Genomic DNA, 25882 nt, shown 5'->3' with positions numbered 1-25882 from the left:
TTTAAACTCATTTATAGACAGGATGGATGTGCATCAGAGATCACATGCAGGATGAAAACTGGGAACAAAGTCATCTTCCTCAAGTATAGCCAACCCATCTTAAAAACAAGCCAGGGATGCAAAAAGACTGAAATAAAATTCATAAATTCTAATCCTTACATCCAAATCACACAATTGAACATAGCGCTCTTCAGACTTATAGTTGTGGTTTCTATTTCCTTTACCTACGCAGTGTGCACTCAGTGTGCTATTGCACATATATTGAGCTACACATGATTGTGGACAGGAGAACATTTCTTGCTCCATGGTTTCTTTATTATCTTGCATATGCAGTTATTACATTAGAAGAATACACAAAGCAACCAAAGAATGCATAATTATTAAGTGATTTCTCATGAGTTTATATGATATGACTTATACATGTACATTTTGCACCATGAAGATCCACCCAAAAATCTAAGCCCCATGTACATGCCATGTGTGGCCCCAGCCATCCCACATATGCAACAGTCAGGTTTTTTTTATTATTATTATTATTATTTATTATTATTTACAGAAATATCTATATTTTTTAAATGTATTAATAACACTGCTAATTTAATTCTAACCAGACATTTCTGTCCAGACATTTTTTCACCATAAATGCTTACAGTGTGACCCAGGTATAAACCCCCCCCCCTGCTTTCAAAGGGTCTCAAACTGGTTACGCTTGGTGGACTGAAGCAATATTTAGAGAAATGGCACCATCTACTGGACCCAGTTGCATAAACAGCCACTTTATTAAGACTATTAACCAACTAGCAGTTAGCCAAGTGCTAATTAGTCTTAATTTCAAAAGTAAATAAGACCTTTTTTGAAAAACATTTTATGCAACTGACTTTAAGAAGTTAGAATCAATCTCAAAGCAGAAAAAATACGAACTTTTAAAATCAGGAGCTGTTTAACATCAAACACAACAAATAACATTAAAGACGAAACTACAAAACTTTAAACAAATGTCATCAAACATCGAAACAACAGTAACAATTTATTTATGCTGCAATGCATGCTGGTAATTCACCCTTAATATTTCAGTAATATTGTTTAACATGATTTTTGTGTTTCAAGTAATTTACATTTCCAAGTATTTGTGATTCAAAAGGTCCTTTAAGCTGAAAATCACCAAAACACAACAAAAAGCAATTACTGTGTAATGAACAAATTGCTGTTACCATTGTAACTATTAACTTATTTATTGTATAAGTACACTTTGTTGTCCCTTCACTGGGCAATTTATGAAGGATCAACATTGATAAACAAAGCAACAAATAATATATAACATCACAACATACACAAACCCAGGCATTAGAAATACAGCATTTCCTAATGTTTTTACTATGTTAAGAATTTAAATGCACCCGTATCTTTGTGCTTCAAATAAGTATTTATGATCAAAACTGCATTTTAAACAAAACATCTAGGAGCATTTACAGTCCTCCATTTGGGGTTTGGTATCATCTACTAATAACCAACCTGACAATAACTTTTTGTTGTTGTTTTTTTTTTTCCAATATATTTTATTTTGAGGGAGTAACATATCGGTCCACTGTAGTGAACGCCATGCATGAAAGGGTTAAATATAAAGAGCCTATGATATTTGACCCTAGGTTAACTTCCTGCAGATGTGATGATTTTTATATCCATAAAACCAACAAAAATTTTAAACAGACTAAAATAAAAGTTAAAAATTTTTTTAAAAAATCATCAGTATAAATTTGTCCACATCAAAACACTTATAAAGTAAATATAATCACTTATGTACAAATTACATTTTAATTAATTAATTAATAATTAATGTAGCTGGAACGTCAATAGCAAAAAATCTTCATTCTAGGAAAACATAAATTTTTTAGTCTTGGTGTATCACACTTAGACTAGTCCTCAGTGTATGGATGTGTTGCATCAGACACGTGATTACTGGTTTTGAGTTTCACTTATAGAAACCTCACCGAGCTCACAGCAATGATTTTCCATGATGTAATGAGGAAAGTAAACCATGTGATGAACTGCACTGTGCAGTGTGATGCATACATCTCCTGCTTCCTGGTAGACAGAATAGATTAACACTAACAGTAGGCTACTGTGCGGTTTCACAAAACTGCCTCACTCTTTATGTCTGGAAACTTGAAAATGTTGTAAACTTTGCCTGGTTATGCATAACCCACAAACTCAGGAGACCCGGATTGATGCATACTCTGAAAACTCCTCCCGTGTCTGACGGGGTGTAGCAGATGATGGTGCGAGGTGATGCAGAGATGCGTATACAACCTGGCTTGATCTGCTTTCTCTCCTGTTAGAGAAAGGATCATCACTACAATCTGACACACGTAATGCAGACCGTCCGGGTGGTAACGTTAAACTGCATGTGTTGCTGTCACGAGAGTGCTGCAGGGATTCTTCTGAGAATTCACGCTTCAGAAAACTGCGGCTGGGAGACGACGGCAAGAAAGATGTTGCTGTATACTGCAAACATAACAGGGACATTATTATTGTTGTGCATTTGGATATGCAAACTTTAGAATTTTATATTTTCATTTTTTTTGAGTCGGAGTTTGAGTGAGGCAGAATGTGCTAAACAGCGATCTAAAGAAATGAAACACATCAGACATAATATTACAGAAAACTTCTCAGCTGTTTTGTTTAAGGTTGCCAAGATGCTCTTGCTTAACTCTTATTTTGAAGATTTAGGGGTAAACTAGAGCATTTTGGAAAATTATGTGTTATTGGACCAAGATGTGAAATTATAGGTAAGTTAATTAGTAAATACAAATACATTTAGAATAATTAATAATGATAATAATAAAAAATCTACACATGGCATTTGAAACAGTATTTGTTAATGTCAGTTGTAATTTTAATGTGTAAAAACATCTTGTGGGTTATTTATAGAAACATTAATGTAAGTAAATTGAAATTCTACATTTGTTAAATCAAAATCAGGGTACAGTTCTGCATCATGCATCTTCTCAAATCAAGTTCAAAAAGTTCAAAAAGTACCACATTAACTGGTATATAACAATTAAAAATGAACAGTACGTGTATTTTCACAACATTAATAAGTCATTTATTAAACCCACCTGAACCTGCGGTCTATGTGCTTTCTTTCTTCTTGAACCTGACAATGATCGTTAAAGAGACAAATTCAGGATCATGCCAAAATAACGGAAATTTCTCAGAATAATGGAAGATGACTTACTTTTAAATCCATTAATAAACAGGATGGAGATGAGCGTTATCATAGCAACCAGAATCACTATACCCAAAGAGATAAAGAGATACGGCAGCCACCACAGTCCTGAATCAGAAATGCTGTCAGTGGTTTCACTTTCTGCTGTCATTAAGAAAAATTAGTGTCAGAGGTGCAATGCTAAGTAAGAACAGCACCTAAATATATATACAGTTATATTATTATTTTATTGGTTCATATGAAATCTTTAAGAACATTCACATCAGTCTTTGAATAGATTGAACCTGCTCTTACTTTCAGAAGGCATTTCATCTTCCAGCATATCATCTGTAAAAGTTCAAAAACTGCTTTAGAACTGTTTTAAATTCATTTGAAGTTTCATATAATTACCACAGACGGCTCTAAAGGCTTCCACCTTGCATAACAAATGTGATTCGCATTAAATGTTGAAAGACAATAGTTACCTGAGACAGAAACATTAATATAATGGCTAACTATAGAGAAGTTTGAGGACTTCAGTTCGCATCTGTACAGACCGTCGTGATGCTTCGACATGTTTGTGAAAGTTAAATATGAAGACAGCATCTTTGGATCGGACGATGAATAGTTCTGTGATGTTGACATCTGATCTGCTTCAGAGACTGGAATCCATTCTTTCAAGTCTTCTTTGGTCCACGTCACATTCAATATCTGTTCATCACAATACAGCAGATTGCAGGAGATCCTCAAAGGCTTGTTTATGAAGACTTTATGGACAGTCCCTCTCTGAACTTTAAAGAGAGGACATTTAGGGGGACCTGGAATATATAACATTGAAGCAAATGTATGAACACAGTGAACAGTAAACAGTAGGAACATCATTAAAATTAGAAAATACTATGGAACCGAATATTTCTTTCCAATGGAAATGCAAATTGTTTTTAGTACGTAAAGGGTGTAACAGAACACACACTTTAAATCTCCAACTGTTAAGAACCTTCTTTTAAACATGTTTTAAACTGAGATGAAAGGTACAGGAAAATACATCTTTTTGCAATGATGTCTGGAAATAAAATGCGACTGGAAATCTGTTTGTTATGTCGACTAAAATTTTGATGAACATTTTGTTTAACTTTTACTAAAAGAAAATTCAATAGGATGTTGATTTTACCAGAACTAGTCAGAGGAAATCATAGCATCAGCAGGTGATTTTGTCTTGGACTTGGTTAAACTCACCTTGTGCGTCAGTGCTCACATGCAGGAGGAAAATTACCAACATTTCAAGAAACAAAACCATCTTTCAATCTATCTTAAATACAAGCCAGGTGTGTTACAGATGGTCTCAAAATATACATAAATCCAGTCTAATCCTTGCAGTCATCATCCAAAATCGTCACTCCGTCATTGAGCTTCAGTTATTTTCATTCTTATACGTGTGGTTTCCATTTCCTTTACCTACGCAGCATGCACTCATCCTGCTTTCTCTGCTTTTGCACATGTATTCAGCTTCATGTGTTTTTGGACAGGAGTTTTTGTTCTGTGGGTTTGTGTCTGCATAGACTACTTTTGCATTTTATTATTATTAGTATTATTTTGCATGCTTCCTAGAATACAGATATCCTTAGTTGTTTATTCAGTGCAAGTGAAAAAATCTCACACATCTACATTATGTCAAAATAATAACCCAAATTGAATAAAAATTCTAAATAAGACCCCAAGGCCTTAATTCCAGCCAGGTCAAGATGAAAACTGTTATTAGATTCTGAATTTACTGGAGCATCACTCCCATGTAACTGGAAGAGTGCATTAAGTTGCGTTAAAGTGCACAGACTTTAGTGCACAGACTTTTAAAGCACCTCCGGTGTCATGTAACTCACTCCCTCTGGCTTCAGAGGCTCACAAGAGGTCTGCCTTGTTTTCCACCATGTTCAGTTAGATCCACACTTTGCTTACCATATTATCTTTCCACTGCAATGTTACAGTCTCAGATGTGAAACTTATGTCTTTTGCATTTTGTTCTGTGTAACACATCTGAAAATTCCCTAAATGTAAATGTATGCTAATTACATGTTCCATAACTGGGTATGAGGGTTCTGGTTTCTTTTGTTAACTGCAGTGCATATGTATATATTGACTAATTTAATTATTTATTTCCATTAAGTACGGTACTCAATTCCGGTTTCTTTTGTTAACTGCAGTGCATATGTATATATTGATTTGTTTATTGAATTATTTATTTCCATTATGTACTGTACTCAATTCAAAGCTATACCGTAAAAAAAAAAAAAAGACAAGCTTGTTTCAGTAACTCAAAACAGAAAAATATAAATGCAAATTTTTATTGATAACATTACTATACACAAAATAGTAATGTTATGTCAAATATGGTGCTGCTTTTAACTGTCATGTTGCATTATTGACACACTGTTTTCCTAATGAATGTTGTTCAGTTGCTTTGATGCAATGTATTTTGTTTAAAGCGCTATATAAATAAAGGTGACTTGACTTGAGAACCACATTCTTTATACCCTCACATTGTTTCTTACCTACTGTGTATGATTTTCACATCAGTTTATGACAAAAGCTTAAGCTATATCTTGTGGACATAATGGGCCCTATCATACACCTGGCGCAATGCGACGCCAGGCGCAGCACAAGTGTATTTGCTAGTTTCAGTCTGCGCAGTTCGCATTTTCCTGTCCAGCGCCACGTCGTTTAATTAGCAAATGCATTTGCACCTGTTTGTGCGCCCATCGGCGTGCTGGTCTAAAAAAGAGTTGTGTTCAGGCGCATTGTTGGCACATTGCTATTTTAAGGAGCTGAAAATAGACTGTGCCATAGACCAACTCAAACCTGGTCTAAAGTCTGGTGCAATGTTTTTTCTTTGTTATTTAAAGAGCATACACGCTGCTTATTAAACACAGGCACACAAACATGCCAAATATAAAAAATTTAAGGATTGCAATGCATAAGCATTTTTTGCAGGCTAATTAAGTCTAAAAATATCTACATGTCATAATGTATAGTCATCACATGTATCTTTTTGCTCACACGAGCAGCTCCGTTTCATCTAGGAGAGGTGTTCTGTCTTTGCACTTGACAAATTCTGCTGTGTAAATAGCACATCCGTCATGGCACGAGGGCAACTAAAAGGGAATGGAAGATGAGACTCTGGTATATTACACATTCACACAGTTCAACACAGTTTATGCTATATAGAATGCAACATGACTCTAGACATTATTATAAGCTGCTTTATAAAAATAAAAAATGAAAACACGCACACACAAATGTCAAAGCATGATTTTCCAAGGCCCAACCCTCCTCAGACCCCAGTTGACCAGTGACCACTGGTTGCCTTCCTTTTTTCTTTTTTTTTTTTTTACAATGAAATACAAAGTGTTTTACCTACAAATGTGGAAAAGGATGTAACATCACAGTGCAGTTTCTGGTTGAAATAGACATCATTACAAAATATGCACATTCAAAAGTGGTAGCAGTGGCGCAAGGAATATGAGATGGGCCTTTTAAGTTAAATATTCACATTATTCATTGTGTTGTTTGCAGGGAAGAGAAGCTATTTTATCACTTTGCATGATCATTATATATATATATTTTTTTTTTTACCTAAGCTTTATAGGATTTCATTAACATTGATGAAAATCAATAAAAAATGCTTAACATTTATTATGCATTGGCAAAGTTACAAAGCTCATATTTTCTGTTTTCCTGCACATAGTCATACCTGCAAAGTTAATGTTAATTAGTAAACCAAGCAAAAGCTAAATGTTCAAAAACACACAGCAATGCGATTCTTTTATTGAGTGACAATGGATTTAATCAGTGACTTTATTAATAGATTTACTCTGGCATCTTCATGTCTTCTCCCCAACCTGCTTCCTTTGGTGTTTTTACACATAGAAAAAAACAAAAAACAAAAAAACATACAAATGGAAAATAAAGAAAACAAAGATACAGACCAACTTACCTGCTGTACCTCCCTTAACCATAAACAAAGCGAGAAAAAGATAGATGTAAACAAAATGGCGTCTAACCCCCTACATCCCTTACTATGGCAAAATATAATTTACAGAAAAATATTTACAAAGCTATTTACAAAGTTTCCAGGCAAACACAAAGCAGAATCAAAAGTAAATGTATGCTAATTACATGTTCCATAACTGGGTATAAGGGTTTTGGTTTCTTTTGTTAACTGCAGTGCATATGTATATATTGACTTGTTTATTGAATTATTTATTACCATTAAGTACGGTACTCAGTTCAAAGCTATATCGTAAAAAACTAAACAAAAGACAAGCTTGTTTCAGTAACTCAAAACAGAAAAATATAAATGCACATTTTTATTGATAACATTACTATACGCAAAATAGTAATGTTATGTCAAATATGGTAAAATGTGTAATTGTCACAAATAAAATCACAAGTGTAAGAAACAAAGCCACGGTTAGAAAGTGTTTCCTGTAAATGCCTGTAGATACTAGCAGCAAAGTCAACATGCCGTCAAGGTGACAACAGAATAAAGATAACAATTCTAACTTGCACACGTTTGAACTATAGTGACATTCAAGCATTCAATGGATAAAGGTCATCAGTATGTGTGTTTCCTGTTAATCATATTAGTTGTTGATTAACAAATCAATGCCTGACCTTTATGTAGTGTTGGTTTTTCAGTTGGATGCTTCAGGTTGACTTTGGTCAGACATTCATGTGCTCAGAACGAAGGACTTTCTGAAAGAAACATCAGGTCACATTCTAGTGCTTCTGTTGGTAAATTTAACAATAAAGTTCTCCTAATATCAACCTGTTTTTTTTATTCAGTGTTCGTTACCTTCCTGCACAGGAACCTGGACCACATATCCATCTATCCTCCTCCACCTATGTCTACTTATGGCATGAAGTTTTTTCTTCAGAAATAAATGCACAGACACTATTTAACTGAACAGAGATGACATCACTGAATTCAATGATGAACTGTCAGTAACTGTCATTTTGCATTATTGACACTGTTTTCCTAATGAATGTTGAATCCAAATTGTAGTCAAAAACAGGCAATGTTCAGAGAAACAGGAGAATCAGAATTTACAATGACAGACACTCAATAGATTCACTACACAGAAAATATCTCTATGATATAACAATCACTACTAAACGACGACAAAGATACAAACAATAGCATACACAAGTTCAGAACGCTAGCGAAACCAGGGGCCTGTACCATGATGGTAGCTGAACAAATTCAGAGTTACAGGATTAGTTTTGAGTTGACAAAACCAAACCTCTCCAATCCGGCTTTGTTGGTACCATGATGCTGTTCATCATCTTTCTTTGTCAACTCAGGCTTTGATCCTGAGTTTGTGGAGCACGTGCAGATGAATGTGTGACATCACTGGTGAACAGCCAATCACGAGCCTTGCAACAGAAAGCAAGTTTGATTTACTTCTTGCGAGAGACCCAGCGAGAATCAAAACTAAAGGTTAAAGGTTTTGCTAAAGGTTAAGAGATTGAAGAATATGACAAATTTAAATGTCATATGAAAAATAAAGGAGGACTAACAAAATAAATGATCTTGCTCCATCAGTGTAGTCACAAGTGGAACTTGTTAACTTAGTTTATACATTTGAAAATATATAGTGATAGAGACTTGAACATGTAAGTTCAGATTTGTAATTTTTTAAATAGTTCAGTCTTTTGATACTACAGCTTATTTATATTACATGATCTGAATACATTTATATTTATTTAAAATAATTTATAATAAAAGTTAAACTAAAATTGCTTGTGTGTAAGAGATAAATAATAATTTGAATCACAATAATTATATAAATCATAAAATGATGTTATTATCATTAAAGCCAGACTTCTATTTTTTTTTTTTTTTTTTCTTTAAGCATAAGTGACCTTTAATTTGGAGCAAGATAAACTGGAGTGACTTTGTGTCAGACATGTGTCACTTCTCTCACATCTGATTCGTTCACCTTCAGTCTGAGATCTTGAATCCAGGGCTGCGTTCAGCCCCGACAAAATGTTGCACAATGTTTTTTAAACAGAAACGGTGATGCGTTGAACACACTGTTCTGATGACGCAAGTGTTGCAACTATGGCAGCTGAGAAGGCCATTATTTGTGTTCTTTGTGAAGAATTTTCGGAGCCATCTATTTAGCCTCACATACTGACTTTATTTGTAGTTCAAACGGTTTTAATACCCTGTATTTTCTTTCTCATTTGTAGGAAAAGCACTTAATTACCATTGCTTATTTCTATACCAAATGTCATACACTTGCAATGAAGCTAAAAATATAAACAACTACATCATTTAAGTTGATATCCTATATTTTTACAATAAAACTTACGACAAACATGTCTTCTAACATCCTCAGTTGTTGCGTATACCGAGCTGCAACGAACAAATTTTTACATTATTTTCCTTGAAGACATTGTGCGAGTTCACTTTAATAACGCGTGCTTTATATACATGTTGCTGCTGATTGGACTGCAGTTCTGACACACCTACCAAACACGTTTCCCGGTGCACGCCGTTTCCAGGAAACGTGACGTTCAGAACGGAAACCGTAGTAAAACGTTGCGCACCGTTTTGAACTTGAACATGCCCCAGAACATAACCTGCCCCGGAGCAGGTTAGCCGTGCAGCGTAAGATATGGCAACGAACGCCGATTAAAGCCGAGCTACTTTCATAGTACCTAAAACCCAGGGTTGGCGGAAACTGAGCTGAAACATAGCTGGCTAGCCACCTAATCCAGCTTCATGGTACAGGCCCCAGATCGCAGTCAACAAGGCTCAAAGGCACTAGACGAGAGTTTGGGGCAGTCCTTATCTGGTTCAGGTGTATAGTAGGATCAATCACCATCTTCAGCTGGTTAACAGAGAACACACCCATCTGGAACACAAACAAACACATCTATACACACAAGCAGAGAGAGAGAGAGAGTGAGAAAAAAAAAACACATACAAAAAGAGTTTTGCAGATGCATAGCATATTTTAAAGGTCATAACAATTGTCCATTTTACTATATGGCAATTATTGATGCAGCATGAATGACATACAATGTTGGCATTATTCACAATCACAACAGAAAATGCATATAAACAACATTAAGGTTAAGTTGCTCAAGCAAGTGGCACAACTGTCAAGACTGTCCCAGGGAAATTTTAATTCTCAATTGATTTCTCAGTTTATGACCCCTATAATAATTTTAATGAATATAATAATTTAAACTCAAAGTGTTATTGTATATTGTTTTATAATGTAATACTACACTGTGTTTCAAATATCTGCTACTATTTGCAGTAAGTATAAATATAGCATATTCTTTTTGTCACACCGCATGGACTCTGTTTATGTTTCCCACTACCTGCTATAGTTGTACTGATTTGATTTCATCTTTAAGTACAGGTGTCTGTGTCATTATATCCCCTATAAGTTCAGTTCTCTTTTTGTGTTTCATTGTCGGGTCTCGACCCTGCATAGCTGTTATTTGATTGCGAGTGTACAACCAGTGCTAGATATTGTCTTACTGAAATGAGAGGGTCTTTGTAACCCAATGCATTGCCTCCAGCACAACCAGTAGATAAAGTCATTGCCGCTGGACTGCTCACTCAACCACAAAGAACGTAAAATATCACTCATCCAAACCTCTGGGCATTGTTAGATATTATCAGTATATGATTTTTTATTATTATTTTTTACTATATATGATATTATATAGCTGATTGCAGTTTATAGCAAATCTTTCATGTATTTTGTTGATACATAATATGGTTCTTCACCTAATTTCTTTTTAGAGTAACAACAGTTTATCTTTCCAGATGACGTATCTCTGACATTGCAACACCCAACATAATCACTTGAACACATGATCCAAATATCATACGTCACTGGTGATGTGAGTACCCATTATTTCGCCTCCATGGTTTGGCAAAAGCAAAAATCACTACAACACACTATAACACACTGGGAACTCTTAACGTTTAATAACGAAGCTAACTCACGCACAGATCAGTGCAATCTTGTGCCAGTGATTGCAACACAAATAAAACAAAACAGAAAAAGATGAGCTCAATACAAAACTATTTAAACTGTAACAAACAGAACAGAGCAGCAGTGCACGTCACATGGTGTACATTTGTACATTTGGCTCAGTCAAACTTGCCAGGCATGAAACAGAACAAAAGTTACTTATAAAAACACTTGTTAAAAACAACCAATAAACTCTCATTATATGTACCAAGAGAACTTTACAATGCAGGTATATGTATGGTCACTCGCCACACAGGATTAGAAACTTACACAATACTGATCAGTCAAAATGAAGCGCAAACACTCATTTTCAAACAAACCACAAATGAAGACTGGGGGGCAATTTTTACATTTTCCTTTATAACTCTTATTGTCACGTACGGCGTTGTAGGAACAAGGCGAGAGAACCAAATGCAGGTGTGAAATTTATTAAATAAGGATAAATCCAAACGCTAAGACATTAATCAAGGACTCCGTAACAAGGACAGAAACAACCCAGGTATTTAAAGACAAGTGCAAACGATGTAAGTGAAAACAGCTGAAAACAATGAACAGTGACGATAATGGGAAGTGAGGTTTCTAGTGGACACCCAGTGATACACAGACCAGACACACTGTGGCATAACCCCCCCTCTAAGGAGCAGCTACCAGATGCTCCTCAGACACACCAAACAGAACAAAAAGGACCAGGAGGGAGGAGGACCGGAGGAGGTTCAGGGGGAGGGATGGGAGGCCAGACAAACTAAGGGGAACAGACAGGAACATAACAGAACTCAAATACACAAAACAGAAGTCCATAAAGGGCATGTTGAGGCGCCCACCAGGGCGGAGCGGAAGACCACCACGGCCCTGTGGTCAAAGTCAGAGCCCTCCAGGGCGGAGCGGAAGACCACCACGTTCTCGTGGTCAATGTCAAAGTCCCCCAGGGTGGAGCGGATGACCACCACGCCCCCGTGGTTGATACAGGAGTCCCCCAGAATGGAGCCGCAGACCACCCAGTGACTTGACTTGGCTCTGGAGGGTAATCGGTGACTGGCTCTGGCTCTGGAGGGTCATCGGTGACTGGCCCTTGCTCTGGAAGGTCCACAAACACTTCGACTCCGGAGGGTCTGCCGGAACCCGAATCGACTCCGGAGGGTCCGCCAGAACCCGACTCGACTCCGGAGGGTCCGCTGGAACCCGACTCGACTCCGGAGGGTCCGCTGGAACCCGACTCGACTCCTGAGAGTCCACGAGAACATGACTCGACTCCGGAGAGTCCACCGGTACCTGACTCGACTCCAGAGAGTCTACGGGAACATGACTAGACTCCAGAGAGTCCACCGGATCATGACCCGACTCCGGAGAGTCCACCGGAACCTGACCCGACTCCGGAGAGTCCAACGGAACCTGACCCGACCCGAGTCCACGGAAGCGGTCTCAGGCACCGCATCAACATCGGGCACCGCCTCGGCCTCCGGAACAGCATCGGTCACCGCCTTGGCCTCCAGAACAGCATCGGGCACCGCATCGGGAACGACCTCGGGCACCGCCTCGGCATCGGGCACCACCTTGACCTCCAGAGCAGCATCGGGCACCGCCTCGACCTCTGGAACAGCATTGGGTACCGCCTCGGCATCGGGCACCACCTCGGCCTCCGGAACAGCATCGGGCACCGACTCGGCCTTCGGAACAGCATCGGGCCTCGCCTCGACCTCCGGAACAGCATCGGGCCTCGCCTCGACCTCCGGAACAGCATCGGGCATTGCCTCTATCACAGGAACAGCATCGGGCACTGCCTTGGCATCGGGCACCACATCGACCTCCAGAACAGCCTCGGGCACCGCCTCGGCATCGGGCACCCCCTCGGTCTCTGGAACAGCTTTGGGCACCGTCTCGGCATCGGCACCACCTCGGCCTCCGGAACAGCTTCGGGCACCATCTCGGCATCAGGCACCACCTTGGCCTCAGGAACAGCATCGGGCATTGCCTCGCTCACAGGAACAGCATCGGGCACCACCTCGGTCTCTGGAACAGCATCGGGCACCGCCTCGGCATCGGGCACCACCTCGGGAATGACCTCGGGCACCGCCTCGGCATCGGGCACCACCTCGTCCTCCAGAACAGCATCGGGTACCACCTCGGGGACCGCCTCGGGGACGGCAGCGGTCCGCTCGGAAACGTCCTCCTGGACGGAAGCGGCCCGCTCGGGAACGTCCTCCTAGACGGCAGCGACCCGCTCGGGAACGTCCTCCAGGCCTTGAGGAACGGTTGACGCCTGTCTCCTCGTCATCCGCCCTCTATGACGGCGAGTCGGTGGCACCTTGACTGGCGACTCAGGTGTTGAGTCGGCCATCTTGTGCTGTGGCGCTGGGTTGGCGGCCATCTTGTGCTGTGGCTCTAAGCTGGCGACCATCTTGTGCTGTGGCGCTGGGCTGGCGGCCATCTTGTGCTGTGGCGCTGGGCTGGCGGCCATCTTGTGCTGTGGCGCTGGGCTGGCGACCATCTTGCGCTGTGTCGCTGGGCTGGCGGCCATCTTGCACTGTGGCGCTGGGCTGGCGGCCATCTTGTGCTGTGGCGCTGGGTCGGCAGCCATCTTGCGCTGAGGCCCTGGCTCAGCAGCCATCTTGTGCTGTGGCATTGGGCTGGCGGCCATCTTGTCTGGAAACTCAGATGGGGTTGTTGTATTCCAATGAGCACGATGGTGTAGGTAATCCGTAAACCCCCAAAAGTCCAGGATCTCCAACCCCTCCATTTCCCATTGAGGCAACGGATCATCCAGGCAATTGTTAAATAAGTCCTTTAGTGCTTCATCATTATAATTTAACCCGACTGCCAAAGTCCAAAACAATTGCGCCAGGCCACCCACCTCACTACCCTTCTGACGAAGGGCGGTTAGATTCTGAAATCTCCCCTTCCGTTCCTCCATGGTGGCTGGGGAACAGATTTGAAATGTCACACCGCTGGTTCTCTGCATGACGGAGTCCTTCTGTCACGTACGGCGTTGTAGGAACAAGGCGAGAGAACCAAATGCAGGTGTGAAATTTATTAAATAAGGGTAAATCCAAACGGGTAGTCAAACAAAGCAGGGTCAAAACCAGTATCCAAAACAAAACATAAACAAGACGTCAACACAGAGCAAGGCAAGACGAGTACAAGAGTTTGACGGACATGTATAACGCTAAGACATTAAACAAGGACTCCGTAACAAGGACAGAAACAACCCAGGTATTTAAAGACAAGTGCAAACGATGTAAGTGAAAACAGCTTAAAACACAGACCAGACACACTGTGACACTTATATTACTTTATATTACTTAAAATACACTAGCAATCTTTTTATACACTAAACAAATATAGGTGCACTAATTAATAAAACAATTAATATATTTTCACAAATAAAGACAAGACTATAATATTAAGTTAAATGCAAGAAGTCAGTGTGTTGGGGCGATTGTAACCACCGGCGGCGCTGGGGGGGCTTGGAGGTCTCAAGACCCTGCCAAAAAACGCCTTGATTAAAAAATATATATATCCGGGATAAAGATTAAAAAATGTTTATCTTCAAACTATGCAGAACAATAATAAATAATAATTATTTTGACATTTATTCGCACACTGAACCGAGAACCGTTTCTGTCGGATGAGTCCAATTCAAGAACCGAGGAGCTGATGATACTGCGCATGCGTGCTTCAGCATGAACCAGACTGACACACAGAGCGTTGTGAACCGAACTGATTCTTTTGGTGATTGATTCTGAACTGATTCTGTGCTGATAAGCGCAGGTAAACCGAAGGCTTGAATGAAAGGCAGTCATCGACAATGACATTACATCGAGCGCAAAAGAACCGGTGAATCGTTTTTTTCTTCAACTGATTTATTTAATCGAACTGTCCGAAAGAACCGGTTCACTTGAGCACCTGCTCCTTTGCCCATAGACAGTAAAAAAATGGACACAGCGACCCCATTGGATTCAACTGAGAAAAATGAAGTCAATTAGAAGCAAACACTTCCTGGGAGTCGGGTGTACTGCGCAGACTCAAACTGAGCATGATGACTTAAATGTCACGTGAGCAACCTGTAAGTCTTTTAATCAATGTGCCAATAGAAATCTGAATCATCCACCGAATCTTCCAGAGAAGGCGAGCGTGAACAGGAGCAAATTTTGGTAAGTATTCTGATTAATTATCTCCCTTGATTTTATACCTCCACATTCCCCCGATAGCCTCATAGACAGTAAAAGTTTGCCTGCGAACTTCTCCTCCTGTCCATATGGTAATTTCTCTACTGTGCGACAGAGAGTTGCTGGTTATGACGCAATCGTTAGCCTATTTAAAAAAAAAAACTGCTTCTACGGGAACATAACGTAAGATACAAGGTAATGGAGCCTTTTATACATTTTCGTGTTCCTTTAGAAATAATTAATGGACAAATTGAGTCTTTAAACGCCTCAGATGTAAAGTTATTCGTTGTCAAAATGACGCCAAAATGAATGAAATTTTAGACAACTACAACAGCAATAATAATATTAATCACTATATTCCAGTGTATCAGTTTTTTTATGTTTTGTATCAATATTTAAGGTGGACTTATTTATTAGGTGCAAGAGTAGTAGTGATGGTTAAAATAATAGATTAATGCTGAAATAGTAAATTGAGCCTTGTTCCTAGATGGACAGAGAGTGGAAAGTAATAGATCAAATGAGGAGATGGAGATAGAGGAAGAAAATGAAGGAAATGTAGAGGCACAAGTAACAGAAAGAGAGCAGGTAACAGCGAGTCATGAGACAGAGGCTGGTGAGAAAGATAAAAATGTAGAGGCACGAATGTTTTCTATAGTTTTTACTATAACCGCTGTTCTTAAGTATTCTGTAGAACAGAGAAGAAAAAGCCATCAGGTTGGGACAAATATAAGACATTTCAGTTTCTAATCCCAGAGCTATTATTATTTTAAACTTAAAATTATCTTCTCTATTGTTTCTTTTTCAAAACTGCATCAAAGCATTTGCTGCTGTATCAATACATAATCATCCATATCGATACGCGAATCAGCAAGGAATGCATTACAATATATTGCTGTATTGATATTTTGAACAGCGCCATTTAAAGTCTTGTTCCATGTGTCCCTTTTATACTTTGAGCACCTGCCCCTCCAAAGGTCTCTGCATGACCCTGCTCAGAGTGTCAGTCACGTTAAAAAAGTTAACCGCTTAAGTCATTTGTGGATTAATGCGTATAAGAGATGTAAACCGTTTCAAATGATTAATTTAGATTTGGTGAACTGTTTCAAGAAGATCCAGTTACATCAAGTGATTCGTTTGCAAACCGGATATCATTGAACTGTTGTGTTTTGAACTCTCTCACAACAGACACGGAAGAGAAGACAATGCTGAATAAAGTCGTCGTTTTTGTTATTTTTTGACCAAAATGTATTTTCGATCTAACTGACCCTCTGATGTCACATGGACTACTTTGATGATGTTTTGCTTACCTTTCTGGACATGGACAGTAAACTGTACACACAGCTTCAACGGAGGGACTGAGAGCTCTAAATCTAAAATCTAAAATACTAAATCTAAAATATCTTAAACTGTGTTCCAAAGATAAACGGAGGTGCTACGGGTTTGGAACGACATGAGAGTGAGTTATTATTGACAATTTACATTTTTGGGTGAATCAACCCTTTAAAATTTGAGCATATTGTTTTGCAAACTGCAATTAATTAATTAATTAAAAACAAAGTAGTTGTTTTTGTTGTTTAGTAGCAGTAATATGCAGTTATTAGCCGTGTCCACTGTATTTTCTGTTGGTTTTCATGAGACCCCCCTTGAAATGACCAGGAACCCCCTTTGCCCCCCAATCAAAATTGTCTGGAGCCGCCACTGATTGTAATAGGTTCTGGGGGCAATTGTAACACTGAAAAATAAACTATATATTAACCAACTGTACAGTATATCAAATATAAGCCTACCTCAGAATAATGACTCAATAATTCTTTATTTATACATTTTTTGTAAATTGTCCAAATTCTTTAAGAGGTCAGGCATCATATGCAGTCAAAAAGCTAAATTCTATTTTTTATTTTTGAAGAAGACAAGGCAACTATTCAAGTTGTAATTAGATTTAAATAATTGAAATATATATTTTACTCATATACATTAATCAGCTGATTAGTCAAGAACAATCTTTAATCAAACTTTAATGAAATGGTACAAAATATATTAACATATTAACAGCATGTGGAGATAATATTAATTGTTTAATTTTTTTTTAAGATTTAAAAGCAACACATTGTTCAACGTGTAACACTAATAATTTTAAAATGCAGTTTAACATTTCAACATGTTCATTTTGGAGATCACGTGACCCTTTGGCAGCAATGCAGGCATGGTCCTTTTCTCTGCTCATTTTTTTTTTTTTGAAATTGTATATATATATATATATATATATATATATATATATATATATATATATATATATATATATATATTACTCCGTGATGTACATTTGGAACGCTTTTGTTAAAGAAATAAAAGCAATGGTTGAAATAGCCAATGCAACAAAACAGACACGGGACGGGTCGATTCAAGCAGCTGCACGTGAGCTTTGGAGGAAAAAAAATATGGACATTGAAGATAGGAGCAGGGAAAATTTTTTTTACCACTAATGGGGTTGCTGGAAGGGACAGATGCAGCTGTCTTTCTCAGTGGATCCCTTCACTGAAAGGCTGTGACATTGAGATTGACCGGGCACATCACGTGCATGACGGAAGGAAAATCTCTGATTGGCCATGTACTCTCATCTTCCGTGTAAGGTGCTAGGCAGGCATATCTGTATATTTATATATAAATAAGTTTATTCAAGTGTGCTATTAGTATACTGCTTTTAAACTAAAAATAGGAAAGTATGCTTTTAGTTTACTTTTTATGTACTTCTCAGAAATGTATTTAAAATGACATAATTTCTCAGGCTAATTTGAGAGCAGTTTCAATCATTATGTTTTTGGCTTAGTGGGCCGTTTGGGGACATGTCTTGTGTTGAAGAGGACTGATCACACATGAACATTTGTTTCTGTTGTTTATGCAGACCTACACTCTCGGTAATGTGTGGTCTGCTTTGGCTTTTGTACATAGTTTGTTGTTCCTTTCTATGCCCATCAACAGACATCAATACTTTTATTTATTATGCTTTTCTTTTTAAATAATTATCCATCTAGGTGGACTGGTAGCTAGAATATACAGTATATGTCTACATGCTACTGGCAGTATGGTCTTGCTTTAGTGTTGTTTCACTTAAGCAGTCTTGGCATTGCAAGCACAAAATGCATGTTCTAAATATATTATCACTGAATGTGAATGGCCTAAATTCTCCTGTTAAGTGTACATGGATATTATAATGTTTACACTATAAATCGATTTCCTGTGTCCTGATACGTTTTCAAAACAAGTAATACAAACTGGCAGCCTTCTCTTGTTCTTGTAACAAAACTAAGGGCGTGCTTATCTTAGTCGATAGAAGGTTATATTTAAATATTGAACATACTGGGAATGATGATGAGGGTAGATTTGTTTAAATACGCTATAAAGTACACAATGACAGGTTAGCACTGGTCTCCATTTACTTCCAGAATTTGGTAGACAGTGCATTATTCATAAATATTTCCAATATATTACTTGAGCAGATTGATTGTCCTTTAGTGATGGATGGTGATTTTAATGCTGTTTGAAATCCTTCACTGGATAAATCTCACCCTGATACTACAGCTAACTACAGCCTCTAAGTTATTGAAAACATTTACCAAGGAACTTAATGTAGGCCTAATTGATCTTTGGAGAATCCAGAATACTACATCTAAGGACTAATAGACATAAGACTTTCTCTAGGATAGATTACAGATTTCTCAGCCCAACTCTTCATCTAACTCTTCCGTCTCTATATTGCCAAGTCTATATTGCGCTCTGCCTATGGTTATGAGCACTCTTTGCAGTCCATAATCCATTTAAAATGTATAACTTTGTTTTTCGGCCACACACACGTAGCAAAGTTTCAGGAATGCCATCTGCATATTTAAGTGGGATTCACTCTCGAAGTAGCAGTGATTTACATAGTGATAACCATAACAATAGATGGGACAAAATATATATAAAAAAATAGGCATTTAGACAAGCACCCTCACTACTTTCAGAAGCACCCTCAGTGGTTATTTCTGGAACCTGGTTGATTCCCTTTTATTGCAAAACTATATACAAAAACAACAAAATACAAAGGCACAAAATAAAATATTTGAATGACTGCATATTTACAATTTAAATAGGCCTGCTTAACTGAAATAAGTAGGCTATTAATAAAATAAATAACTAGAGAAGCTTGACTGTAATAAACTTGCTTCCATTTAGTGAGATCGTCCTAGTCTTCACCTGAATAAGAAAAACAGCTCTTCGGGTCTTCTGTGATGCAAAGACAACATCTGATCATGTACACGCAATATCTTAGAGAGCAGATACCATTCATAAAAGAACTAGCCAATGTATATTTAAAAGCACATGTCCAGTTGTGTGTGAGTGAAAGAAATCCGATGCGAGTGGAGAGATTCGTCCTTGCGCATTACATGGATCACAAAACATTATCCGTGCTCGATATTTGTCATCAAGTTACAAGAACCCTTACAAGAATAAATGCAGTGCAATGTAATACAACTGTAGATTTGCAGTATAGTGAAGTGCAGATACAATATAACTGCAGTTCAGTGATATGCTAAAATGCATGTGAAGATTTCAGATGCTAAAACATTTGAACACATTAAGTCTTATTAAATAAATTGTATACATTTTTTAATGAGCATCTTTTTTTAGATAAAGCTCTTCTGATTAGTCGGTAAATCAGCATCCATAGTGTCTACTGCTGAATGGATACAAAAATATAAAATAGCCTACGTTTTAGTTTGACAAAATCATTAATATATGAACTATCACAATTAAAGCACAAAGACATAACAAAATTACACCCCTAGACCGTTCAAAAGTGTGAGAAAAAAGAAGAAACCATTTCCGGAAGAGAAGCTCATCAGGAGAGAGGGAGAAAGAAGAAAAGGAGTCAGATTCTTTTTACATGAAATGTAGCCGATTGCCCATCAGCTTTTCCTCCAGCAGAGGAGATCGATGTCCTCCGAATCCTCAGCAAGGCACGCAGCTGGGTAGACAGCAGGAGGAGATTGCCACGTCTCATCACATCGTCTCGGAACTGTTGCTTCGGCTGGCCCAGCTCACTGAGCGGCTTGATCGGCTTCGGATTGTTCCTCCCTGCCGCCCAGCCTCCATGGTTTAATTGACATCGCCATCCGTGTGGACAACTGAATTGTTCTCCGGCCCCAGCATCAGAGGGGCGTGGCCTCTCAAAAGCTCTTCTCCGGCCTGGTCGCTGGAGCAGCGGGTGGCGCAACTTCTCACTGTCTCATCATGCCTGAGGAAAAGCCCCTGCAGATCGGGAGAGCCCAGCTAGAGCTGAAGATCTTTGCCCGAACCCGACGGGACCCGATAGGTTCGGTCGGGTTCGGGCTTAATTTATATAATTTTACGCGGGCTCGCGCCAGACTCCGGTTTGTGCTCTGGTTTGCGAGGTAAACGAGCGGTCATGTGACATGTTTCGATTAGCGCAAGAAAGATGCAAAAATGAATGCTGAGTAGGTGTAACGGAGGCTTGCCTCTATATGGGTTTTACTTATTGGAAGACATCTACAGTGGATTCAATCATTTTCCTCCACAAAAACATGTAGGTTTAGCCTAATCTCTGTAAGTAAAGGTTTTTCAAATGATAACTAAATATTCATTGAGTCTTAAATGCATAATGTGGACAGAGTATTTATGATAATGTTGGCATTATTCTTTTATTAAATATCATCTGCTAGTAGGGAAGCAAATCTGGCAGAGCCTTTATCTTAATTTCATCATTGCCAAATACCCATCTTAGTTTAAAATTTATCTTAATTTAATTTGTTAAAAATGACTCGTTTTTATTGGTGTGTTGGTCTATTTATAGGTTAAATGAGCCTATGTCTAGTATGCTGAGCTCTTACGATGTCACAGAGAGGACTTTTTTTATTCCAACTTCCAAGTGGTCTAGCCTACATTAGTTATGAATAAATTATGTTAAAACGTATAAATGACTCATTATTGACAAAAGGCAAAAGAGTTGTGTGTGTGCGCACATTTGAATAATGTCGGGCTGTAAACAGGTCCGGGTTTTAAAAAAGCTGTCAATCAAAATGTACTTGTCGGGCTCAGGCCGAAACCTGTCGGGCTTGGGTGCCCGATTACAGCTCTAAGCCCAGCAGAGGATCACCGAGCGGTGCCATCATCTCACTCACAGTCTGTGTCTTCACTGACTTTCTAACTCCCTGGCGGTCTTCCAGTCACTCATCAATGACGTGCTTAGAGACATGGTCGACTGGTTTGTATTTGTTTATCTCGAAGACATCCTGACCTTCTCCCAGAAAGAGCGCGACGATGTCCAACATGTCAGGCGAGTGCTCCAGTGGCTGCTTGAGAATCGTTTATTCGCCAAGGTGGAGAAGTGCGAGTTTCACCAATGGTTGGTTCCATTCCTGGGATTTATTCTTTCACCCGAAGGAATCCGAATGGATCCTGCCAAGTTAAAAGCAGTTGCTGATTAGCCCACCCCAGATAGTCATAGAGCGGCCCAGTGATTTCTTGGGTTTGCCAATTTTTACAGGCGGTTCATTCTAAATTTTAGCTCAGGCTGCATTCTGTTATTTAATGGGAAGACTCCCATTCTTGTTATTCCCGATCCATTTCGTCTGTTCATTGTGGAGGTGGATGCATCAGAGGTGGGAGCAGGGGCAATTTTGTCTCAGTGGTCAACTTCGGATGACAGAGTACATTCCTGTGCAATTTTTTTCTCATCGTTATCCCCCTCGGAACTCGGAATTATGACATCGGGAATAGTGAGTTACTGGCTGTTAAGTTGGTTCTGGAGGAGTGGTGTCACTGGTTGGAGGGCGTGGAGGTCCCCTTTTTTAGTTTGGACCGATCATAAGAACTTATAAGATCACTAGAATATATCCGCACCTCTAAACTACTGAATTCCCGACAGGCTCGCTGGGCACTATTCTTTGGTCGGTTTTATTTTAACATCTCCTACCGTCCGGGGTCCAAGAATGGTAAGCCTGACGCACTTTCGCGGATCTTTGAGGCTGAACCAAGATGCATCCTTCCGGTGAACATTCTGCCCCACGATTGGGTAATAGCGATGGTCACCTGGTGGAGTCCAGAGTCCGCACAGCTCAGTGCAACATCACAGTTCTCGCAGGTTCCCCCGAGAGCCTGTTGTTTGTGCCAGAATCGGTCCGAACTAACGTCCTACAGTAGGGTCACTGTAGTTCAATCAAGTAGCGCTCCTGGTGGCTTTCCATGGCGCAGGACGCTCGTCAGCTCGTCATGCTGCCTGTCCCTTCGAGACCGTGGTCACACATAGCTATGGACTTCGTCACAGGCCTACCTCCGTCTATTGTCAACACGGTAGTCCTTACTGTGGTGGACAGGTTCCCCAAGGCCGCACATTTTATTCCCCTCCTCTTCCAGTGCTGTTTAGGCCACCATCCACACTTATTTCCCTCTCAAGAATCTGATGCCGTTGTTCCATCCGCACACTCGTTTATTCAGAGATACGTACGTGGAGGGTCACCAGAGAAGCCCTCACTCGGACTTGTGACAGGAACAAGGCATTAGTGGACCATCACCGTGCTAAGCCCCCACTTTACGTGTGCTGTCAGAAGGTCTGGTTGTCCTCCAAGGACATTCCTATGAAACTACCCTCACGTAAACTGGGTCCCAAATTGATTATAAATTTATTTATAAATACATCAGCACGATGCATTGTATTATAACTTCAGACTGAAATCTTATAAATAATCTATCAAATGTAACAACCGAAGTCAAGAAAAAAAAATCTTCTTTTTTTATTATATTAGCTAAATACAGCCATTTAAAATAGTCACTCAATCTTGTTGACAATGCACAAGTTATTTTAGTTAACACAAAAACTGTAGTCTCAATCTCTACAATGTATCACATTTCAAGCTGTACCCCAGGGGTAACGATCACAAACCTCATGCTTGTAAAGAAAAAATATAATGCAAGACTTCTCTCTGAAAGCATATTTAACATTATATTATTAGTTTATACATCAATAGGTATAATTCGCTTGTGGCTCCCACTTTTCATATAAACTAGTGTAATGGGACCATGGCTGGGACACTACAATTCCTAGCAGCCCTGGCATTATATCGAGCATCGCGTTAGTTCAGTCAGGCCACGTTAGTCACGCTTGCATCAGCTGATAGTCAGCGGTTCCTGACGTGTACCAATCCCGTCTTGACACCTATCACATGCGATCTATTTAAATTCCCATTCTTCAGTGTCTCTTCCATCACATCGCTGCTTGCAATTAACTGCCTCCTCCAACCCCAACTCCACCAACTGAACCTGTAATCCGATTTAACTTTGTTCTTTCATAACAAAGTCTCTTTATTGGAAGCAGTCTCTATCACATTTTTGTTTACAACTCATGTAATTGTGAATTGTAATTATGTATGCATATAATGGTTCTGTTCTGTACCCCAGGGGGGTTTGTCTTGCTGCTCTCCCCACTATGTCGAAGCACGGCTGTTACACGGACTGGCCTGTGGAGCGTTGCCCAGAACATAACCATACCACCAACACTAACTGTATGCAATATAATTGTCATAAAATATACTTGACAGAAGTGGTCCTGATTGAAATAAGAAAGAAGTGAAGATTGTTTGCTTTATCACTTCCTCTTTTAATTTCGTGAATGACGTGGCGGATTTAGAACCATAGGCAATGTGATTTGTTTGTGAGAGGTGCTCTTTCACTACTTCGCTACTTGCATTGATTGCATTTAATGTATGAATTGATGTTGTGGCAGATAGAGTGTTTAATGGCAGCAGATAAGCAGTTATATTATATTATATAGTTACAGTTATGTTTTATTTTTCTATTTTTTGTTTTGCATTTACAGGTCACATGGCGTATGTAATGTCATATGATAATTATTCAATGTACTATAACCTTTACACTGCACTACACTGCTATGTTGCATGTAAAGTTTAAATATGGAATGTAATAATTAGGGGTGTACCCGAAGCTCACTACCTTATTCAGAATGGCACGGATAATGGCTTCAAATACCAATAACGGAATAATTCTGCCTTAATATTCGCCTGAGGCTGGCACAGCCTGGTGTTTGCTAAAAGTTGAGCCAGATACATGTTTGCATTTTTATCTTTAAAAGTTTGAGTGGCACATGCACATTTGTTTGGTGACGTTCACAATGAAATAATGAAAATGTGAGCATTGAATTAATTCAGTAGAGTTCAAATGTCAAAATTTTGCCAATGACATCTTTCTGCTTGCATAGTACTTTAGTTAACCACCTCCTCCATCGACTCACAGTGGACGACTTTGCAGTTTTCTTCACAAATAAGACAAGAACCATCAGTGACCAATTCTCCACACCACAGACTGAGGACAACTTCACAATGACCGATGCACATTCTTTCTCCTCCTTCCCCCCACTCTGAGAGATGGACGTTTCCAAACTTCTCCTGTCCAATCATCCTACTACTTGTCCAATTGATCCGATCCGGACTCACCTCCTTCAAGCGATCTCTTCTTCAATCATACCTTTGCTTACTCACATTATCAACTCCAATCTTCACTCTGGAACATTTCCCTCAGCATTCAAGCAGGCTCGGGTAAGCCTACTGCTCAAAAAACCATCTCTAAATCCAGCGCTTCTTGAAAACTACAGACCAGTATCCCTTCTTCCATTCATTGCAAAGACACTTGAGCGAGCTGTGTTCAACCAGCTGTCTATGTTCCTTGTACAGAACAACCTCCTGGACAGCAACCATTCTGGCTTCAAAAGTGGCCACTCAACTGAGACTGCTCTGCTCTCGGTTACTGAAGCCCTGCGACTAGCAAGAGCAGCTTCAAAATCCTCAGTACACATCTTACTGGACCTGTCTGTTGATTTGACACCTTTAATCACCAGATTCTCTGGTTCACCCTCAGAAAGATGGGCATCTCTGGAACCACACTACTGTGGGTTAAGTCCTACCTCTCTGACAGATCCTTCAGTGTGTCTTGGAGGGGTGATATTTCTAAGTCACAACACCTTGCTACTGGGGTTCCTCAAGGCTTAGTACTTGGACCACTTCTCTTCTCCATCTACATGATGTCATTAGGACCAGTCATTCAGAAGTATGGTTTTTCTTATCACTACTATGCTGGTGACCATCACCTTCAGCTTAACCTTACGAAGACAGAACTCCTGGTGAGTCCAGCTAACCCATTGCTTCATTACAACTTCTCTATACAGCGTTTGTCAACCATTACTCCTTCGAGGACAGCCTGAAACCTAGGAGTTGTGATGGATCATCAGTTAAGATTCAAAGACCACATTGTTACAACGACCCAGTCCTGCAGATTTGCCTAATACAACATTAGGAAGATCAGACCCTTCCTGTCAGAGCAAGCCACCCAACTTTTTGTCCAAGCTCTTGTTCTCTCCAGACTGGACTATTGTAATGCTCTCCTGGTGG

The 25882-nt window shown here is 39.4% G+C and overlaps 1 protein-coding gene across 3 annotated transcripts; it reads right to left on the bottom strand.

Moving 5' to 3' along the window:
* Window positions 1-1845: 1845 nt before the first annotated feature.
* LOC113075922 (uncharacterized) lies at window positions 1846-4763 on the bottom strand. Of its 3 annotated transcripts, XM_026248576.1 has the most exons (6): window positions 4442-4763; window positions 3691-4023; window positions 3521-3553; window positions 3236-3370; window positions 3117-3154; window positions 1846-2502 (listed from the first exon to the last, which is right to left on the bottom strand). In XM_026248576.1, the coding sequence occupies exons 1-6, from the start codon at window positions 4500-4502 to the stop codon at window positions 2209-2211; spliced, it is 894 nt and encodes a 297-aa protein (XP_026104361.1). In that variant the 5' UTR covers window positions 4503-4763; the 3' UTR covers window positions 1846-2208. The 3 variants fall into 3 exon arrangements, with proteins under 3 accessions (XP_026104361.1, XP_026104360.1, XP_026104362.1); XM_026248575.1 differs by lacking the exon at window positions 4442-4763 and having other exon boundaries at window positions 3691-4193; XM_026248577.1 differs by lacking the exon at window positions 4442-4763 and having other exon boundaries at window positions 3236-3367; window positions 3691-4193.
* Window positions 4764-25882: the final 21119 nt, after the last annotated feature.

The sequence above is a fragment of the Carassius auratus genome, unplaced genomic scaffold, assembly GCF_003368295.1.
Source record: "Carassius auratus strain Wakin unplaced genomic scaffold, ASM336829v1 scaf_tig00018048, whole genome shotgun sequence".
NCBI classification, from domain to species: domain Eukaryota; kingdom Metazoa; phylum Chordata; class Actinopteri; order Cypriniformes; family Cyprinidae; genus Carassius; species Carassius auratus.
Note: the sequence above shows the minus strand (reverse complement) of the source record. Positions and strands in the feature narration are given on the sequence as shown.